The sequence below is a fragment of the Cheilinus undulatus genome, linkage group 16, assembly GCF_018320785.1.
Source record: "Cheilinus undulatus linkage group 16, ASM1832078v1, whole genome shotgun sequence".
Classification (NCBI taxonomy): Eukaryota; Metazoa; Chordata; class Actinopteri; order Labriformes; family Labridae; genus Cheilinus; species Cheilinus undulatus.
The window spans coordinates 3,483,842-3,505,354 of NC_054880.1; the positions used below are offsets into that span (position 1 = coordinate 3,483,842).

Here is a 21,513-nt window from a genome sequence, read left to right on the forward strand (position 1 = left end):
ATTTTTTCTGTTTATGAGAATGAACTGATTCATCTTAATTTGACTTAATTTCTTGTGCGTCAATTATTTCCTCTCTATGAAACCAATCAGCAGCATTTATGACAACAATATAAACCTTTAAACATGCAGCAGCATCAGTTACTTTCTCTTTCTCTTCATTTCTAAAACTTAAAACCATGACTCTAAACCGAGGCTGAATGAGGCTGGAAAAGTCACGTAATGTTCCTTTTATAAGATTTTTATTCAGTGATGAGGAAAAAACAAAAGAACATATTCAAATAAATACAACGAGCTATGATTTTAAAGAAAGATAAGAAACATTTGAATAACATAATCTTTGTGAATAATTTAGACTTTAAAGTTGTTTAATCTTATTTTTCAGTCTACTCCGTTCATATTGAGGTTAAAAAATGTTCCACTTTTACTAAACTCCTCAAGAAAAATGCTTAAAATACATCTCAGACTTTAAACTGAAAAACTACCCATAATTCATCACAAACATTATAAATATCTGAGTTTTACCTCTACTCAATAGAGAAATGCATTTCTGGATACCGCTTGTTTTACTGACACCTTCCTTCAATGTTTCCTTTAAGAGGTTCATCTTCATCATCATCATCATCATCATTAGTTAAGGTAATGTGTTATTATAGATGAGTGTATTTTTCTAAAGAGGTATTTATAAAGTCATAAATGAATTTATTAAAGGATAATCCACACTGTGGGGAGACAACATTTAATAAGGACAGAATAAGAGAACAGACACAAAAACAGAATTATCATAAAAACATTAAGATTGGGACGGGGTTCAGAAAACCTGAGGAAGGGTGAGACACTGGTGACCATGGAGACAAATGTGAATCCACTCCTCAGTCAGTGTGGCCTGTCGGTCACTCTAAGATAAAAACAGGAAGAAAAAAATGACAAAAATCTGCAGTAAAATATGAGAAATAGAAATACTCATATTAATGTTTGGTTACAGGTATGGGTCTCTTCCTTTTTAAGACATAATAAGCAAAACTTGCTACATTTGTTTCTAACAAATCAACAAATCTAATCTAACAAATAATAAAGACATTCTAAAACAAAAATAAAAATGTGAGTGAAATAAAGACAACTTTGAAACACGTAAATATTCTGTTCAGTGCTGTGCTGCTGTAATTTTGAAATTTGTCCATGAAATAAAGTAGCATTTAATTTTATAAACAAATAAAAAATTTAATTAAATAAAGTTGCATGTAATTTAATAAGTAAATATATTAAATAAAGTTACATTTACTTTAATAAAAAATATATATATTTTAAGAATTTGGCTTAAATAAATAAATAAATATAATAAAAGTGCTTTAATTTAATAAATGAAATAAAGTTGTTTTTATTCAATAAATAAATAAATGTAATAAAGTTGCTTTCATTCCATAAATAAATGTAATAAAGTTGCTTTAAATAAATAAATAAATGATAAAAAGTTGCTTTAATTTAATAAATAAATAAATAAATGTAATAAAGTTGCATTTCATTTAATACATTTTGATTAGAGCAATAATGGTTTTATTAAATTCTAATCAGAATTGTCCAATCAAGACTGTTTTAGGAACAATCGTCCCCTATGGCAGTGAAAATAACAGGGTTTTGGATTTAATAAAGAGGTCGGTGCTTGTGCTGATTTTTTTTATTTAATATTTTCCTCACTAGAGTCGTTGATTTAACAGCAATAAAAGGACGATCGGGATGTTTAACTTTCTTTCCTCTTCCTTCTTCCCTGTTTTTATCTGAAGTTTTATTTTGTTTTATATTACTTTGTTTCCTCTCTCTCTCCTTTTCCTTCATCTCTTTCTCCTCACTTGTGGTTCTTCCTCTCTCTTTCCTCTTCCCTCAGAAGCGTCTCTCATGTTTATTTGATGTTTATCAGCAGATGGACCACGAATGTGTGTTTGTGTGTTGCCCTGTGGCATTATGGGTCACATTTCAGTTTGTTTCTGAGTCACTTCTTTAAGCTTTGGTGAATCTTTTCTTTAAGTTGTTGATGTAAACAGTTACAAACTTGCAGACAGAACTAACTCAGAAACCGGAGTAAAAGTAGAAAATATCAAACATTTCAAGATTGATTTTATTCTTATTCAGTCAAAGCCAAAGTCCCCGTCAGATTTACCTTTAGTCTGGATTAAGCGCCTTATTTTCACTTTACTCTGTGGATTTATGAGTTTTTCAATTTTCAGAGAGGAGGAAAGTGGGCAGAGTAAGGAACAAGGATGAGAGAGCGGAGTAGAGACGTGGGAAAGGAGCAACAGGCTAAACACGGTCGCGACCCTAAAAATAGATTTAAAAATCAGCCATTGAATAAAAGCAGCCCCAGCGCTGTGAATGATTCAGATAATTATGGTAAAAAGATTCTAATTAAACAAAGGAAATGGGAGAATTTGAGCCCAAAGCAAAACTCAAAGTGGTACTGCAGAGACAGAGTAAAGTGGTTTAGATTCAAACAGTTTGATTGTTGATTAAAGCAGCTCGGGAAGAGTTGAGTCAAACGAACCTGCTCAGTTGGACGGCAGGCCACTGGATGTAGACTGTATGTTCAGGTGAACCCTGCTCTTTGTCGTGCAGGCTCACACAGTGAAGTCTGGACATCTGAGCTGCTCCAAGAGGAACCTTTCAGTCTGATTTCTTCATCCTGGTTTAACCCTGCAGAAAAAGACAACCTCACAGGGAGAGAGGGACCAAACAAACACCACATTTTCATCAAATCATTTCACAAACACAAACTCTTTTCTTTCATCTTTTTTTAATTCAAAACCCGCAGTTTGTTTTACACCACAAAGAGTCAAACACATTAGATTTTTCCCCACAGACAGGATGATGGAGGGAAAGTAACAGCTGGGGTCAAAGACGCGGGTCAACTATCACCTCGCTGCAGAAAAAGAAAAAAAAACATCTGTAAAATTATTTTATCCTTTAAAAACAATAAAAACAAAACAAAACAAAACAAAAAAAAACCTGAAACTGAGCTGAAAGTCTATTTACAGTATTGCCTTAAAAACCAGAGTTAGAGCCGACCTCAGCAGGTCTGACAGGCGTGAGCTTTTTACACTCTTAAAAACAACATGAACGTTTGAACACAGCCGTGTCTTTAGAGGAGGAACACGAGGCTGCAGACTCATTTCATTTAAAAGAGATGGTACTAACATGTGAAGCTTGTATCGTCAGTAAGTATGAAATAAATTCAGAAATTAGAGTGAGACATTCAAGCAGAACTCTCACGTAGATTGATCCCTAACTGGCTTCCCTCAATGACACGGATTAAGATCTCTGCACTCATGGGTTTAGGTGTTGTACAAAACAATCTAGTGATCGTTTCAAATTCTTCAGTACTCTTTTATACCGTTATTTAGAATGTCAAACAAGGTTATCCCTAACTGGCTTCCACTGAGCAGCCTTTGATGAATCAAACCAATATCCTCCACAGTTGTAAATAAGAAAGTAGCAAGGTTGTCCAAACACATCACATGATTTATATCAAGCAAATCATCTCAGTTCAGCCTCATCTGACAACAAGAACACAGTCCCGAACTGGCTTTCCTTAACATGGAATGGGAGTTAAGCCCACAATTTTCTGCACTTATAAATAAAAAAGTAGTTCAGTTTTCTGGTTTTCCTCACTTTTCAATCCCTGGTTTCAATAGGAACAAAATTCCTTTATTAGGGCATGATCCCTGACTGGCTTCCCATGATAACTCCTAAAGAAATTACTGGTAAATATTAAACCCTGAGTAGTAAATAACAGTGTAGTAAGGTTTCAAATTTGACATTTTTGGAAAATCTCTCAGTTTATCTTTTAACGTAGGAACAAGGACTTAAACCCAAACTGGCTTCCCATGACACATAATGAGATTGCTAAAGGGACTCAAGCCCATGAATGTCAATGAAAAAAATTAAACATGCAAGGTTGTCTAATATTCAAAACCATATATTTTGAAATCTTTAAGTCAAATCTTAAATGTAGAAATGAGGACATGATCCCTAACTGGCTTCCATGATAACTCTTTTTGACATTACTGATGGATATTTAACCCTGAGTAGTAAATTACAGTGTAGCAAGGTTGTTCAACTTGGTTTTTGATAGCACGTTTCAATCTGATGGAAAATCTCTCAGTTTACTCTTAAAGTAGAAACAAGGACTTAATCCTGCACTGGCTTCCCATGACACATAGTGAGATCTCTGAAGGGAAAAAAACATGAACATCTATGGTCAAAAATCTATGTGCAATGTGGTTGTGAAAAATTTCAACATCCAATCCAGTCTTGAAGGTAGAGATAAAGACCTGATCCCTAACTGGCTTCCCTTAAACTTCACAGTATGCAAACTCTGCCTGCGATCTACGCCAATTAAAACAATTAAAATTTTGTGCCTTTTATTTTTTCTTCCTCACAGGTATCAGCTGCATTTAAATTTTAAAATATTACAAATCAATATAAAATTCTGGTTTTGCAAAAATCTTTGCAAAATTTTGAAGGGAAATCTTTTAAAGCTCAAATAATCTGATAAAAACACAAGCTCATCAAAACAAATTTGGATGTTTTACCACTGATTGACACGCCCAGGTGAAATTTAAAAGCTAATCCAAAAAGAGAAAACTTTCCATATGACTGCAGCCTTGATCTTTTTCCCATGATCCTCTGCTGACAATATGACACATGGAAGCTGTTTAGTCATTTTTAAGAGTGTAAACAAGAGAAAAAGCTTAAAGTTTACAGCAGTTAAAAGTCAGAGCTGTACAGGATCTGCTGCTGTAGGACAGGGAAAAAACTCACCTGTCAGGAGATAAAGTCTTACTCTGTGATATTCAATCAATGAGATTAATTATCTTTAATATGTGTCATTGTTTGTGATGAATCATTTATCTCCTGTCGGGTCAGTCAGGTCCTGGTTCAGCCACAGGAAGTAAAGAATTGCTGCCTGCGTGGATGGAGACTCCGACGCTGAGCAGTGACACCTGAATCAGACACGACAGGTGTGTCCTGTTTGTGACTCTACCTCCTTCACACTCAGACTAGAAGTCATGAACCAAGTCATCAGGATGCATGCAGGTGCTCTCTGCTGAGGCTGGCTACACACTGGACGATTTTAGAGCTGTACATGCTTATCTTCTGAAATCACGTTTGCTCATGAGTTTCTGTGAGATCTCATGTCTGTTGAAACTCTGCTGAGTCACGGAACAACCTCTGATTGGACAGTTTGGTGTGATGTTTTTATCAGAATTTTTTTTTCTTTGTATATAAGCAAGACATCAAATGCTAAAATCTGAATATTCTTTATGCACAAAGCTCCCGATTCCTGACAGTACAAGCACCTGAATGCACCACAGGTTCTGGTCTACATGTCAGTAAACTATGGTCTCTGAAGGAGCTGCAGGTTCAGCTGGTGGGCTGAAGGAGGCGGAGCCTGAACAGTGACACAACAGCGGTCTGAACATGACGAGGGGACGGGCAGTTTGAGAATGAGCCGCTCGCCTTCACATCAAACTAAAAAAACAGCTGTTCAGGGACAAAAAAAAAAAAGAAAAGAAAAATGGGTCGTTCAACTTCAAAAATACAAACACGTCAGACTAATATTTCCCCCCGCCCGCCCCCTAATCTTCCCTGGAAAACCCCTACAATAAATCAAACACACACTGGGAATATTATCATCGTGTCTACAGCAGGTGTGACGGGCGGAGGCAGCAGAGTCATGTCATCACTACTCGTCCGGTTTGGTGGGGAACGGAGATCCTGAAACTCATCCCTGATGGTCCTGTTAGAGTCCAGATGCAGACAGAACCGGGTGATGGTGCTTATAAAGGTGTGGATCAGCTGTTAGACTATGACGGCTCTCCTGAGGACGCTTTGCTTTCTGCTCCTCCTGTGTTGGAGAGGAAACAGTGAATCTTGAGCCGAAGGAGGGAGATCCTGATGAAAGGTTTCTGCTTTGCCTTCAGTTTGTTTGCTCAGGATGGATCACGTTTTTGATGGTTTGATTGCTCGGCTTCTTCTGATTAAAGGGAAACTCTGCAACTTTGAGATGGAGCGTGTAGACAGCAAACCAGTTCAGACCACAAGAATAAAGACCTCCAACTCCTGTTTAGGTCCAAAACTGATCTCAAATTCCAAAATAGATTGAATACCAGGAAACCAGCAGAACCAGAGGTTTGAAAACATCTTTTCGTCTGGACCCAAGTCTGTATAAAAAGATGGACGATATGACACCTCTCTAAAAGTGAAGCCAAAATATTTAGAGCTCCCCCTTAGCTCCGCCTCCACCACATTAACAGATGGGACAAATAAAAATATAATAACAAGGTCAAGTAAACTTTCCTCAAACATGGCCTCTGCCATTATAATTACTTTATATCACGCTGATTTATCTCCAAGTTTTCATTTTTCTAAAATTTTTCATTTTAACGAGCTGTTTGTTGAATAATAAGTTGGGATGTGGATTTTTAAGAAATTATTCTTCAAAAGTCACTGGAAATTATTTGCTAAAAACTCAGAGATCCTTAGAGATGGACCGGGATGTAAATCATGTTTGTTAGCCCTATGCTAACACATAATGGAAAATTCCACTGCCGGGCTAAGACATTTAGCATTGCTCAATGCTAATCTTAAATAAACTATTGTCCTTAACAACATGAAGTTAAATAGATCATTTAACTCAGTAATTCCAAAAGTGACGGGGCTCGGCAAGGCTTAATAAAAACGATGTGCGGCAAATTTCGGGAGATGGCATTCAGCTGACTATATGGCTAAAAATTAGGAGCAGTGGTTACCGCTGTCGCCTCATAGCAAGAAGGTTCCTGGTTGGAATCTTAGTCAGATTGGGACTTTTTGTGTGGAGTTTGCATGTTCTAGCATGCATGGGTTCTCCTGGGAATTGAGCTTCCTTTCACAGTCCAGTTCTTTAGGTCATTTGGTAACTCTAAATTACCCGTAGATGTGAGCATGACTGGTTGTTTGTATGCAGCAGCCCGGTGATCGACCGGCGACCAGTCTGAGGTGCAACCTGCCTCTCGCCTAACTACAGCTTTTTTCTTGATTTGTTAACGGAGGTTAGCAAACAGAAAACAAGACAACAGCAAAAGCCAGCTCATGCCATATTTTGGCTTCACTCTTGTTCTGCACTTGGAAGAGTAGATGTGCCATCCATCTTTATATACAGGTGTTTGTTTGGGCTGTTAATCAAAGGAAGTATTCAGAGATGTTATCTTAAAGAACCTTCGTGGTGTTTAGGTTCAGTATGTGAGGCTGAAGTCTTCTGGTCTGAGCTGGATTTAAATTTGATGCCAGGAACTTTTCAAAACTTGAAATTAGATGCTGTTTGTTTTCCCAGAGTAAGCATCTATCCCCAAAACAGAAAAACCCCTGATTTATTCATCTGAGCCGCTTCATTTGAGCTGCAGCTGTTTACTCTGGTCTGGTGAAGGAAGTGACATCAGTGTGAGTCCAGGATCAGAGTCTGGGATGAGGAGAAGAGGCGGAGTTTAATCCTGAAGAAGGTTTAAAGGGAGGCGTGTCCTGATAAATCTTCTCTAAAACAAAGCGGTGACGATCTAAAGAAGTGAAAACTGATCACACTGTTCCTGTTGCTGCGGCCCTGATTGATCGAGCTGTTTGTTTTTTCGTTGTCTGGTGGAGGTCGGGTCCGAGGGAGGACTGAGACGGACAGAAACAGGACAGGACGACACAAAGACGACCGTCAGCTGGGCGGCTAGTCGTCTTCATCGTCGTCGTCATCCTCGCCTTCGTCGTCCACGTCTCTCTTCCTCTTCTGTCCCTGAACACCTGCCTGATCCTCTGCACGGAGGGAGAAAGAGAACCGACCAATCAGAGGACGCCATAGGGTGTCTGCAGACTAAAAAAAATCCCATGATGCTTCACTTACCTTCTTCCTCCTCCTCTGCATAGTCGTCTTCATCATCATCGTCCTCCTGAACAGAAGCAGGGACAGAAGAAGGAAAATACAAGGAAGAAAGGAGGAAAAGGGAAGTTCTGGTTGAGTTTCACTTCAAACAGATGTGAAAAACGTGAAAATTTAAAGACACCCAACTCTACAGGGACACAAAGCAATAGAGGGGAGCTTGTTTATGATTGGACGACACTAATGAGGCTCTAAATGACATCATCACGTCTACGTCACAGTGACCAGGCTGACCTCCATCAGACCGACTCTGACGGGCTGCTATTATAAATATCTTGCCTTTAGTTTTAAGTGTATGCATTATTTGATATGCATACAGAAGCCCAAAGAGGACATGCACCTAAACATTTGATTTTTCTCTGTTTTTAAATGATAAGGAGTCAATTCATTTTTTTTCTCTCAAGAGTCCATAGTTAGTATCCTGATATAAAGACCCCAAGAAAACTAAAAATTTGCTAAATATTATAGGAAAAAATGAGAAAAATAAAATGTATGGATCTATGGCCACTTAGGGCTTTCATAGATTTTATATTCTTAGATTTTTGCCATACAGTATTCAATCAAAAAAACAACACTGATTAAACGAAACAGTTTATACAAATTTTGCATGATCAGATAAAATTTTATCAGTTGTGATTTATTTTTTTTTTCTGTTTAAAGAGAGGCTATAAAACATTTTGTGGTATTTTCACAAAAAACAAATACACCGATACAAAAAAGGCCAAATTGTTTACAGAGATAACTAAAACAATTTGTTTTGAAGTTTCTGAAGGTTTGAGTAATTCAGGAAAACACTTTGATAGTTGTCTTGTGATTTGTTACTTTAAAAAAGGGCAAACTTTCCAAACATGAATCCCCAGAGGCGGCCATACTGGTGCTGAACCTGGTCAAGAACACGGTCACACCTGACGACACACCTGAGGTCGATCCTTTAGAGCGGCTCAGCTCAGAGCAGGCAGAGAACAGAGCTTCTTTTAAACTCTTTAAGACTCTTTGTTTGGTCCAGGTGTGGTGCTCTAACAGTCATCACTGCACTGATTTTAGCTCAGCTAAAGAGGCTTAGAGTAAGAAAATCAATACTGTCAGATAAAAAAAAAAACAAGGAAGCTTTCAAAAATCTTTTTAGAGCTCAGATTGTACTTTGAGCAGGAAACCAGACCTTAAAAAAATCAATATGACTGGAGGAGAATTTTTCTAAACTTGAGCTGCCACATCCACGCTCCGCTTCACAGATGGTCTGAACCCTCCTGGTAGTCACGGGACTCAAAAATGGGCATTTTTCAGTGGCTCACAGACGTGTGCCTGGAAAAAATTTGTCAGATGTGCTTTTATTTTGAAGGATATGCCTCCATCTTTTTGTTCCAATCATCTTTGGTGCCACCTTAAGCCCAAACCGCTACATTTTTTCATAAAAAAAAAAAACAGAGAAATTCGGGTCATATTTGATCACGAAAGTGGTCTAACCAAGCAAATTAAGCTTTTATTTTGAAGGCTATGCCTTCATCTCTTTGACCACCTACATTGTTGGTTCCACCTGAAGTCCAACCTACCACATTGTTTCATTTTAAAATTTGGCAAGAATTGAAAGCTTGGGTCGTGAATGATCATTAAGGAGGGGTCTAGGGTGCTGACACAAAATCAGTTGAGAGTCATCAGTCTAAAATAGCAAAATAAGCTTTTATTTTGAAGGATAAGGCTTCCTCCCTTTGTTCCATATCATCTTTTGTTCCACCTAAAGTCAAAACTTACACATTTAAAAAAAAAAAACATTTGGTTATGATTGAAAATAAATCTGAGAAATTTGGGTCGTATTTGATCACAAAGCTTGAGAATCACTGGCGTAAGCCAGCAAAATAAGCTTTTATTTTGAAGGATATGCCTTTATCACTTTGCTCCACTACATTGTTTGTTAGCTGAAGACCATTTTTTTCCTTTTTTAAACTTGGTTAGAAATGAAAGCTTGGGTTGTGATCGATCATTAAGGAGGGGCTTGAGGGTCCTGACATGAAAGCAGTTGAATGTCACTGGTTTAAACTAACAAAATAAGCTTTTATTTTAAAGGATATGCCTTCTTCACTTTGTTCCGATTCATCTCTTGTTCAACCTTAAGTCCAAACTTCTACAACTCAATTAAAAACATTTGGTCATAATTGGAAAATGTGGGTCGTCATTTATCATGATGGGGTTGTTCAAGGGCTCTGGAATAAAACCAGTTAAGAACTGGACTAAACTGGTAAATCTGTTGCTTCCAGGGTCAGTACTTTCAGTGTTTCATTAAAGGGTGGTTCAGACCAAAATTTTGCAACAAGAAGAGCTAAAACGTGCAACTACTTGGGACCGGCTGCTTAGCAACTTTGTTTATCGTCAGGGTGACGTCTTGTTTCCTTGTTTCTATGGTAACGACTCTTACAGTCTCTTAATTTACAGATGGTTTATTTCTTTCTGCAAAACAAGCACTTTGTTGTTATTCAACCGCACCAGCATCAGACTTCAGTATACAGTACTAACAGATTCTAGAAATTAGTCGTCATAAACTCTTCTTTGTCTTGTTTTTCTCCTTCACTGAGGCCAAGTTTGTAAAGTTTAATAATTGAATTGTTATGGCAGGAAAATCGTAAGGGTTTGCAACTGAAGGAAGAGCTTTTGTCTAATATAGTAACAGCAATCAAGGAGGGCTGACATATATCTGAGTATCTGTGGTCAATAAAGGTTTAGATTCAGAGGTCTGTGGGTTCAGTGGAGTTTCATTTCAGCCTCCTGCTGTCAGTGTCCTTCACTGTGAAGTTTTAAACAAAAAAAAAACTGGAGCACCATCGTTTTTTTAGATTGTGCCTTAATTTTGACCCTAAGCACTCTTCACTGTTTCCTGTTCTCTGCCTGCCTCAGCACAGGTGCATGATGGGAAGGTGAAGGGACATCTGAGCCGGCTCTGGATCGACCTGCAGGCCGAAGCCTGAGTTGCCCACCTGATCAGCACGGTTCACCTGAAAGCTCAGCCCCACCTCTGCTCCCTCTGAGCAATCCTCATCCTCCTCTTCATCGTCCTCATCATCGTAGTCTCCAGTCGGCCCCGCACCATCCTCGCCATCCTCGTCTGCAAACACAGAGACCCAGTTTAGACTGATGACAAGGGGGTAAGGTTGTCTAGACTGTCAATACTGTGATACGTTCTCAGTAACAGTTTGTTAACAGTAAGAATGATTAGCACTAATCTGCCTGGAGACCACAACATAATATCTGATTTGTCTAAATTGCACAAATATGCTAGCAACATTCCAGTTCCAGCAGCTGCAGGAGTTTGCCTGTTACTTGTGGTCATGAAAAACAGGACATTGATCTATATACTGGGCGTCTAACACCTGCATTTAAGCTGCTGAGGTACTTGAACAGGTATGAACACAGTTTAAAATTAGCAGTATGATACCATATTTAGTAGCCTGACATTGCTAGGAGGGCTACACCTGAGTTTAAAATCAGCGCTCACCTTCATCGTCGGCCTCAGAGTCGGGCGCCTCGTTGTCCTCCTGGTCGAAGCCGTCCAGGTAGGTGACCTGAGGCAGCAGCTCGAACACGCTCTCCCTGTAGTCCTCCAGAGACGTGATCTCACAGTTAAACAGGTCCAGACTCTGCAGGCTCTTCAGGTTTTGCTGCATCAGGACATATCATATTAGCATGTAACATTGTGTCTGTTAGGACTACTATAGTGCCTGGTTATCAGGAAATACACGAATAAACAAACTCAGATTTGAGTTGGAAAGGGAAAAACATTAAAAGCATCTTCCTCTGAGATCATTTCTATACAGCATCAACAGACAGAAAGTGCACACTGTGCACTTTCTGTTTGTCGATGATCAGAGAAGTTTATGAAACTGCAGCTAAATTACAGCTGCAAAGCTCCAGCAGGCTAATGGTGATAGTTCTGAAGTACAGAACCAAAACCTGAGAATTACTCTGCCCAACTCGTCTGATCACTTGTCCTCTTTAACTGAGGACTCTTGCCAATCAAACATTCACTTTACAAGGTTTTTTGATTTACCAGTATACTACTGTCTTATTTCAAATGCACAATTACTGCCTAACCAGGGGGGAAAAGCTGTTAAAAGGCGGTGCTTCAGGCCTGGATCCTAGCAGGCTTTTTAACAGTGAAGCAGCTGCTTATTATACACAATGAATGGGAACACATTTTGGCTGCATGCTGTGGGTGATAATGACAGATGACTTGCAGCCATGATGGCAGCTTTTTATGCTTTTCATTGGTCGCACCAGTATGTAGGAAACCTCCAAGATATTAGATATTAGATATTTTCAAAAAGGCAATAAAAAGTGCATAAAGTCTTACTGAAGATTTTGGGTGAAAGCAAGAGCCCCATCATTAAGAAGTAAATGTGGCAGCAGAGACCTGACACCAGTCAAGAAAACGGGACTTCAGCCTGGCAAATTATTGAGGCTGATATTTGGCCAATTATCAGTATCTACATTTTCATAATAGATTAAATCAATTAATAAAAAAGTGACTTCGTTTATACTCTCCACAGTCTCAACACATGTTCTGATTACAGCAGCATTAATTTTGGCAGCTGTTTTTCATTTTAGTCTTAGTTTTTGTCTTTAAATGCAATTCATTTTAGTTTTAGTCACATTTTAGTTTTTGTCTAGTTTTAGTCCATAAAAGTCTCCACATTTTAGTGTTTACTTTTAGTCCAAGCATTTATTTTCTTGTCTAAGATTTACCCACAGTGGAGAAATATCACAAATTTTGAATGTCTGATGAAAACTACATTACATTACTAACCCTAGACAACATTTTAGTCTAGTTTTAGTCATCTTGATGAAAACTAAACTTAGTTTTTGTCAGTGTTAGTCATCACAGATTTATTTTTGTTAGTCTTAGTCTAGTTTCTGTCATGGAAAAAAGGCTGTCGACCAACATTTTTAGTCACAGTTTTAGTCGACAAAATTAACACTGGATTACGGCCCAATCTGAAGCTAGAAGCCATGAATACCAGCCAGTGACACAGTGAGCATATGACATCACTTCCTGTATTCCTGCTGCTACCATGTGGCCATTTGCCATTTCTCACAGTGGTAGAGTTCAGACTGAACTGTTCATTTTCCTTCATTTTGCGATCATGTGGTTTTACTTTTTCACTAGATACATTCTGCACCACATAATGTGTATAGGGGCTGCATGGTGGCGAAAAGGTTAGTGCTGCTGCCTCACAGTAAGAAAGTTCCTCTCTTAATTGTGACTGACAGAAGTCAGCCCCTTGTTTGAGGGACAGCCTCCTGTTTTTCATCTGTGTTGATTCTTAAAGACATAAAGTCAAAACTTTACCAAAGGAAGAGATGTTTGGGGGATGACAGACTGACTCTTACATCTGAGCTGAGCCAAATCATGCAGGTTTCCAAAAAAAAGATGCAATTCCCATCACAAGGAGTGAGGCTGGATGGGCAAAAATGAAGCCAGACTTTTTATTTACAAGTGGACAACAGCAGATCACATCAGTTAATTAAGGGGACTTTAGTGTCTGCTGGTATGAACTGCATCTATTCAACCAAATCAGTCTAGATATGGTGATCCCAGGTTGTCTTCAGTACGTAGTGAAGTGCATCTACACACAGATTTAAGGTGGTAATGTAATGTATAAACATGGTGTTTTTGCTGCTTCACAGCAGGACACATTTTTCTATCTTGTTTGTGTTTATCTCACCAGTGCCTCCACGTTGCTCAACTCTTTGATTTTGTTCCCGCTCAGGTTGAGGTAGGTCAGGTTGGGACATTTTTCTGACAGCGTCTCCAGAGAGCCCGACAGGTTGTTGTCGCTCAGCTCCAACTGAGAACATGAAGAGAAAACAAACAGCGGGAAAATTAATAAATGAGTCTTTGCTCAAACATGTTTTATGACCATCCATGTTTGAGTGTGCGTGTTTTACCTTGCGTAGTTTGGGCAGTGAGGGCAGCTTAGCCAGCGAGCTCAGACCCACGTTGACCATACTGAGGAACTCGAGCTCCGTGAACTCGTCTGTCAGACCCTCGACCTCCCCGTCAGCAGAGCGACTGTTGTCCAGCACCAGCTCTGCGATCTGTCACAGACACACACAGCAGACGTTGAGAGTCTGTATTTGAACAGCAGCACACACTCGTGTTTATTTCTGTGATGCTTGGGAGTCTTCAGGGTGATCTGCAGCTGAACCTCACTGGGAGCTCTTCTGGTCTGCTCTAAAGACATCACAGCTGACCTTGACCTACATGAGCCTAAAGCTGCTGTTCCTCTGGCGTCCACTGGAGGCCACCGGTGAGCAGAGCCTACTGAGTGAGGTCAGAACTGCAGTGATTTGTTTAAATAAAAACATTAAATAACAAACAGGTTTAAATAATCAGCAAATATCTAGATTGTAAATTTATCACTGAGGTTCAATATTAAGCTTCTAGGAAATACCATTTTATTTTTAGACAGAATATCAATGTAATTTCAGCTGTATTACAGTAAATTTCAACATTTCTCTCACTTGCATAGTCTATAAAAAGCTCTGTGGGCATAACAATTTTCTTCATTCAAAGAAAACGGACCAGGAAACATGAACAAAACATACAGAAATCAGACACATTGACTTTCCTGCATCACTGCTGTTCACACAGTTGATATGAGACGTCTCGCCCCATACTGATTTTGATTAGTCAGTGAAGGAGAAGTGACCAAGATGAGTGAACCGCTTCCAAATGAGAGCACAGCAACAAAAAAACAGCTGACCCTGGGGGTGTTTTAACTCTAAGGAAACTGAGCACTAAAACTGCTGGACTACATTGGTTTTATTTTAAAAGTGAGGGCTGTGAGTGCAGCTGTGGATGCAGACCCTATCAGATTATCCTACAGTAAACTATAGCAAAACACATATTTCTGTTGAAAAATGCAATACAGCTCAAATTTTAATGATGATATCCAAACAGAAAAGGCCTTTTGCTCCCTGTACTCCATGGTTCTCAACTAGCCTGGTGTCAGGACCCACTATCACCTTCCTGTTGACCAATCGCGGTCCAAATTTCTTTTTTTTCATGATGCTCAAATGTTTTAATGAAAAAATATGGTAGTTTGGACTTAAAAAGCTACAAAGGATATGACAAAACAACAAGATGGAGACATTTCCTTTAAAATAAAGCGTATTCTAGACCTTTGCCACATATTTTTTTTTGGGCATGCATCCCTGACCCACTGAAAATGGCTTCTTCACCCTCTTTTGGGCCCTGAGCCACCAGTTGAGAACCATGGATCTATAGTGTTCTGTCTACCCAGGTTGACTTTTACATTTTGAGAAATTCTGAACAGTTTTTTTCTGGATTAAATCAAAGTTTTTTATCAATAATGTGTTTTTTTACACTTAGCTGACATGTGATCATCAGATACGGATCAGTTCTAACAACAGTATCCAGTTATTGGCCAAACATCAGTGGAAAACTCTCATTAGAATTTTCCATAATCTCAAACCAACGTACTCAACCTTATTCTACCCAAGAGCCACATTCCAAAACCGGGGATGTGATGATCAGTCTGTCCATAGTTGAAATGAAACAGTGAATTGGTGGATTATTGTGTTGCTAATGGGATGAAAAAAGGCAACATAAAAATGTCTGTATAGTTTCAGAAGAAAGGGTATTTCACCAATAATGGGCATATGTTTTTATTTATGTAAGTTCCACCTGGACTAAAGTTTTTTAAAATATCAGAATGTGCCGACTTAGAGCTATGAGAAGCTTTTCAAAGAGCTGATGAATTATGGGTTACTGTTTGGGTATTTCTATTTCATATTTGGACATTTACTGTAGTTATGTGACTGTTAACTTAAGGATGCTTTCTACTTTTTCCTTCTTATTATTATTGCTTTTAGCTAAAGGGGGAGGGTCCCCATATTGGTCTTTGCCCTGGGCCTCCAAATGGCTAAAACCAACCCTGCCTCACCCTTGCAGCTCCCCCTCACAAATCGTTCTGCCAGTTTGTTGCTTTCATTTTTCTGTTTCTGCCCTTTTGACACTATTTATCATTAGTATGTTTAAGATCAAATAAAACACCCACGTTTGGACAAGTTTTACTCGATGTTTCTGTGCTACAAACATCTTCAAGAGTGTCTCTCCTATAAATGCACAGATTGAAATGCCACATCTCATATTAGAAATGAAGCATTGTATTCTACTGTTGTAGTGTTTTTCATCAGCTACTTGCATCTCTGTTGTCCTGAACTACTGCACTCCAGGATGATGACTGTGACGCCTCGCCTCATCAACAATATATCTTCACAGACGCAGCTATGACTACGGACTATCAGGTAAAACGTTTAAAAGGGTGAGTGATGTTATCCTTGTATCTTAATATAAAGAACTGCTGATGAATAGTGACTCAAGAGTAGAGCTGTTTTCATACAGCAACTAAAATAAAACATCAAAGAGACCAAAATATGGAATTTCTTGTTTTTAATGATCTAACATTGCAGGCATATTTCAGCACGCTGTCAAAACTGAGCAAGTCATTGGCATTGTTCCACATCCACTGGTGGTAAACATGTTTGTGCAATTTACACTGTGAACCGAGTTCACTGTGAGCTGTGATGATAAAATACTAACAATCATTAAAATAACAGATATTATTTTGTCTTTTACACTGTGTGGGAAAGAAAAGTTTGAAAGTGCTGAAAAATTGGACAACTTTGGGCTTTGTTTCCAAAGTAAGGACAAAAAGAGTTCATCCGCAGTATTCTGAGGTGTATTTTGTTAATAATAGTATCTGTAAATCACACTCAGACTTTAGCTGACTTTGTTGTGTGTCGAAGCTTTCACAAGTGTGTGTGTGTGTGTGTGTGTGTAGACAGTGTGTTTACGTACAGTACATATTACCATAGGTACTCTGCAGGGTTATTATAGTTTTGGATTTTTCATTAGTTTTATTTTTATTAAGTTTTTACCTCTTGCTTTAGATTTCAGTTTAGTTTTTATTCTTTTTTCCTGTTGGTTTCTTAGTTTAGTTTAGATTTTGAAAAAAATGCTTCATTTTAGTTTAGTTTTTATTAGTTTGGGTGTTACTTCTAGTTTTTTTTTTTTCTGCAATATGAGACAGCTGTCAAGGGCCAGACCCAAAAGGGCTCTTCACTTTTCATTTTTTTTAAAAATTCAATATTTATGTTTGTGCACAACTCACAACCCAAACTTTACCACTCAGTGAAGTCTTCTGCGAATCAGGCCACTTTATTTTCTCCTGGGTCTGGGTGTTCATGTCAGGCAGTCTGCTGCTGAAAAAGACTAAAACTAAGGGGATTTTGTATCTAAGTTTATTTAGTTTTGGTTAGTTTTCATTTTTCTCATAAAAGGTCCATTTTTATTTAATTTTAGTTAACTAAAAATATTTTACCTTTAGTTTTAGTTATTTAGTTAGTTTTAGTTAACTACTCTAAGTAACTTTAAAAACGCACATTGTCAGACTTCTTCTATTGTGTGACTTCTCAGACACACAATATACCTTTGCTCTGCATGACTGATGGTGCCTTTTCTCAACCACAGACCAATTCATGAGAGTTGTACTCACAAGTGTATAAACTGGGTAGGTGAGTGAAATATTGGGATGTGATAAATTGTTGACTAAAAAAGTGTAGGTGCGTACAGCTCTTCAGGAGGATTGGCAGGCGATCCCACAGAGACAGATTAATGGCTTCATAACATCTATGCCTCAGAGAGTGCCCAATTTGGTGCGAGCAAATAGAGGTCATACCAGATATTGAAATTTGGACTTGTAAGAATGGGTGGTACTGTCAACTTTTTATTGCGTGATTGAATAAACAGTTCCCTTGATTGCTGATTTTTGTGTGTATGTCTCCCACAAGATGTGTGCAATAAGAACAATAACTATAATTGGAAATATAGTTCATGAATTACAAGTAATACATTCATGAATTTCAATGTGCATTTTTAAAGTTACTTGTATAATAACCTTGGTACTCTGGTATAAGGACAGTAGAGTGGATATTCATTTAAACTGTTTTGGGTTCAGACGGGCTAAAACACAACACACAGTAGGTACCTAATTAACATGTCTATGGTTATTTAGCTTAACTAATGTCGTGTTTTTAAAGTGGAGGTCCTGACTGTCTTGTGGGGCTGCAGAAACTTGGTGGAAACTCTTACTTGGAGGTAACAGAGGAGACAACGGAATGGAATATTTGCTTTTTTATACAGTGTATTAAACCTATACAGTACTCTGGTCAAAGCTGAGATTGTTTTTATAACATGCTGTATAAACTTTGACTGTGCCTTGTTTTAGAAGTTATTTATTACTGCATAATAAAATATATGTGGTACTTTTCTGTGCTGAACTTTGACTTAAAAAGGGCATAAAGGGTGTATTAAATGCACAGAATTAAACACAAGAGGGTAAAACTTGATGATCAGTGTAGGGCTGGGCAATTAATCACGAATTAGATTAAATGGCAGCATGGCCTCCTGCAATTTACAAATCACAGAAGTTGCAATATTTCTTTAACCCAAAATATGTCAAAATTCCAGTTTGATAAATCAATTTCAGAGATTTTATGCATATTAGGCAAGTGTCATTTTTTTGTAGAATAGTTGACAAAAATCCTCCTTTTCGTTTTTTATGGATAATAAGATTATAATAATAATAAGATTATTTTTGCATATCATTCAGCCCTAGATCAGGGGTGCTGCAAAAGTTGGTAATAATGTGCAATTGCACTGGACAATATTGCAACTGGAATAAAAATGGAATACAGAAATTATATGTCATGAGTACACTTGCTTGGTTCTTAAGAAAAATCCATAGAAAAATCTGACTTCTGTAGTGTGATCTTTTTAACAAAAATACAAATATTTAGTAACATAAAAAAAATACAAAACCTGAAGTTTTTACTCTACTGATTTCAAAATAAAAGTGTGTTGAAAATAAAGGAACATCTAAATAGTGGGCCTTTCTGCAGGTATTTTTGTAAGCCTTTCATGAACTACCTAAAATAAAAATAGTTCCAACCTTTTATGAGATAATGTGATTGCACATCCTGATAAATTTGCAATTAGAATCATTCAAGTTAGAAACAGGGGTAGACTGATTATCAACCTGGCCGGTTATTGATGCTGATATTTGACATTTAGTCAATTAGCAATATTAGCATGTGTCAAAGCACTTTGTACACCCTTGTTTTTGAATGTGCTATACAAAAAAAAATGTTTTGTTTGTTATAACAAATATGCATTGCCTCCAAACATTGGTTACCAGCTACAAGCGCCACTAATCTGTATCAGTATCGGCCCTGATAAAACAATATTGGTGATGAGAAGCACTGTGAATGAACTGTTAATCAATTAAACCAAAACAATATCAAGAAGGCGTATTTACTTGTTAGTAGCGTGAGGGGGCTCATAGCGAAGTTATTCTTCGTTTACCCTTCGCAGTATCAATGAAGTTGTTTGAATTTGAATAAATCAAGATGCTTTCCATAGCAGACAGACACTCCCTACTATGGAGGCGTTAATGCTCAAGAATTAAAGGAGTAATCCAAACATTACTAAAGCTGAATCAACACTTTAAGATGCCTTGAAGACAACATAAAAGCAACTATAAAGATCTACCAATGATTACAATGATATATGAGTGTATTGTTGTTAGAAGGCAGCTTGTGGAGGACTTTGTTCATGCTGGTGGCTGCTTTTATTTCCCAGAGTTCCTTTGGTGTCTCAGATTATATAACAGCTGAGAGTCAGTGTTTTAGAGCCTGAGCCTGCAGGCCAACAGGCTTCAATGAAGACCACTACACTACACTATACTACACTACACTGTGTGTATGTGCTGGAGCTTTAACCTACTATAATCTCGCAGCACTCTGTGTCTATGTGGTGGGGGTTGTCTTCTGAGCCTCCACACACCATCTGCCGGCATCCCCCAATTCATAAAACATGACACCCGCAGCTCGTCTGCTGGATCAGTTAGTAGATGAAGTGAATTAAGAGTGAACGGTGAGCTCAGAGTGTGTATTAGTGCGTTATTTAACGGAGGCTGTACGGTTGGCAGTCTGGTTATATAACTTAATCACACACATACATAGGCACTGACAGCCACTAGCACAGACACTCACTGCTTTAAATAAAGACACGATGAATACCGGCGCGTTAACACGGTTTACATTCATCTCGACACGATTAGCAGCAATATTTCATCTGTTCTGTTTTATTTATTTTCAAACAAACCGACAGTCAACTGCGAGGCTCAACTAAAGACAGTAATCTGTTTCCCTTTAAAGCTTCGTGGAGTAACGCCATTTTGATTCGTTACGACGCTGTTATTCAAACAGCAACCTTCCTTCTTACATGGTAATCACACCATAGTGTCGCCCCGCCATGAAACGGAGTTATCACATGCTCATTTAGCCGTTATTATGAGGAAAATCCGCCGATTTCTCGATATTTGCCGTCGAAACAGCCGTTAATCCCCTTCCTGTAACGGTAAGCATGTAACGCGTTCCTCTCGAGCACGAGCTGCCCACTCAAAATGTCTCTGTGACCGACCCACGTCCGCTACCGAGCGCAGCTGCGCGAAAATGTCGACAAAAATACTTTAAATACATCTTAAATTGCACTTCTGCTTTGAATTTGATAACCTAAGTGCTGTTTTAAGGGCAGGGAGGAGGTTTTCCGTCGAAGTTTAAGCCGCTCACTACTTAAGATGTCCGCTCGCAGAGAACGATGAAGCACTAACCGACGTCGTTGTTGTGCAGGTTGACACGCAGTGTTTTTTTCACAGGGACGAAAGCCCGCGGTGAGCTCCATAAGCAGCCCCGTACACCAGCTGAAAAACTCGGCTTTATAAAAGAACAACCGAATGCATGTTAGGTTAGATTAAAAATTTAAATTCTTCTTTATCTTTTAAACTTCCTCTGAGCGACCGTTGACTGATTAAAAGTTAAAGGTGCACGTCGTCGGTGGGGGAATCCTGTTTACGGATAAACTGGATAATAGCGACTGTGTTTGGGCGACAATAGCGCTCAGGCGGGAAAAGAAACGCACTTTAAGTGCTCTTTAATGCCTATATTGGTGTAATTTGTGTTCGCTGAGCCTCTTGGAGAGACGGGGTTTCACCGGAGAGGAGGAGGGGGCGGGCGGGCATACGGACGGAGCCGCTGAGATGCTTCCACATCTATCGGCGGGCAGCAGTCGATCAAACTGTAACCAGATCGATGAGAGATTTAACGGACTGAATTTATTGGAGCCAACCTGGCGCTCGGTGTTCTCCTTAAGCGGTCTCCATGTGATGAGCGCGGGGGGAGCACCCAGGCTCCGGTCGCACATCACCTCGCGGGTTATTTCAAGCAACAATTAAGCTGTTATTAGAATAAATAGGCTCACCTCCGTTGGGCTCCTGTTCCGCAGCTCTAAGGTGATCCTCTTCTTCATGTCCATTTTGAAATATTTCGTTTGTTGCGGTAAAAATCGGTCGGCGAACAGTTGAAAAACTCCCGGGGATCAGAGCTGTGCTGCTCTCCTCTGATGACCACAGTTTGCCTACTGATCCTCCATG

General features: G+C 38.7%; 1 protein-coding gene across 3 annotated transcripts; it reads right to left on the reverse strand.

Annotated features, from left to right (window-relative positions):
* Nucleotides 1-2,748: 2,748 nt before the first annotated feature.
* Nucleotides 2,749-21,513, reverse strand: anp32e (acidic (leucine-rich) nuclear phosphoprotein 32 family, member E). Of its 3 annotated transcripts, none has more exons than XM_041808219.1 (7): nt 21,342-21,513; nt 13,883-14,032; nt 13,660-13,782; nt 11,433-11,595; nt 10,933-11,042; nt 7,913-7,958; nt 2,749-7,824 (listed from the first exon to the last, which is right to left on the reverse strand). In XM_041808219.1, the coding sequence occupies exons 1-7, from the start codon at nt 21,393-21,395 to the stop codon at nt 7,739-7,741; spliced, it is 732 nt and encodes a 243-aa protein (XP_041664153.1). In that variant the 5' UTR covers nt 21,396-21,513; the 3' UTR covers nt 2,749-7,738. The 3 variants fall into 3 exon arrangements, with proteins under 3 accessions (XP_041664153.1, XP_041664152.1, XP_041664155.1); XM_041808218.1 differs by having other exon boundaries at nt 10,915-11,042; XM_041808221.1 differs by having other exon boundaries at nt 2,750-7,824; nt 10,951-11,042.

Bases quoted from the DNA above. Each gene is read 5' to 3' on its own strand.
- anp32e (XM_041808218.1), bottom strand. From the start codon at position 21,395: ATGGACATGAAGAAGAGGATCACCTTAGAGCTGCGGAACAGGAGCCCA. The intron at 11,596-13,659 runs GTGAGATAAACA...GTCCTGATGCAG, and splicing joins TGAGCAACGTGGAGGCACTG to CAAAACCTGAAGAGCCTGCA. The intron at 7,825-7,912 runs GTAAGTGAAGCA...CCCTCCGTGCAG, and splicing joins TGCAGAGGAGGAGGAAGAAG to AGGATCAGGCAGGTGTTCAG.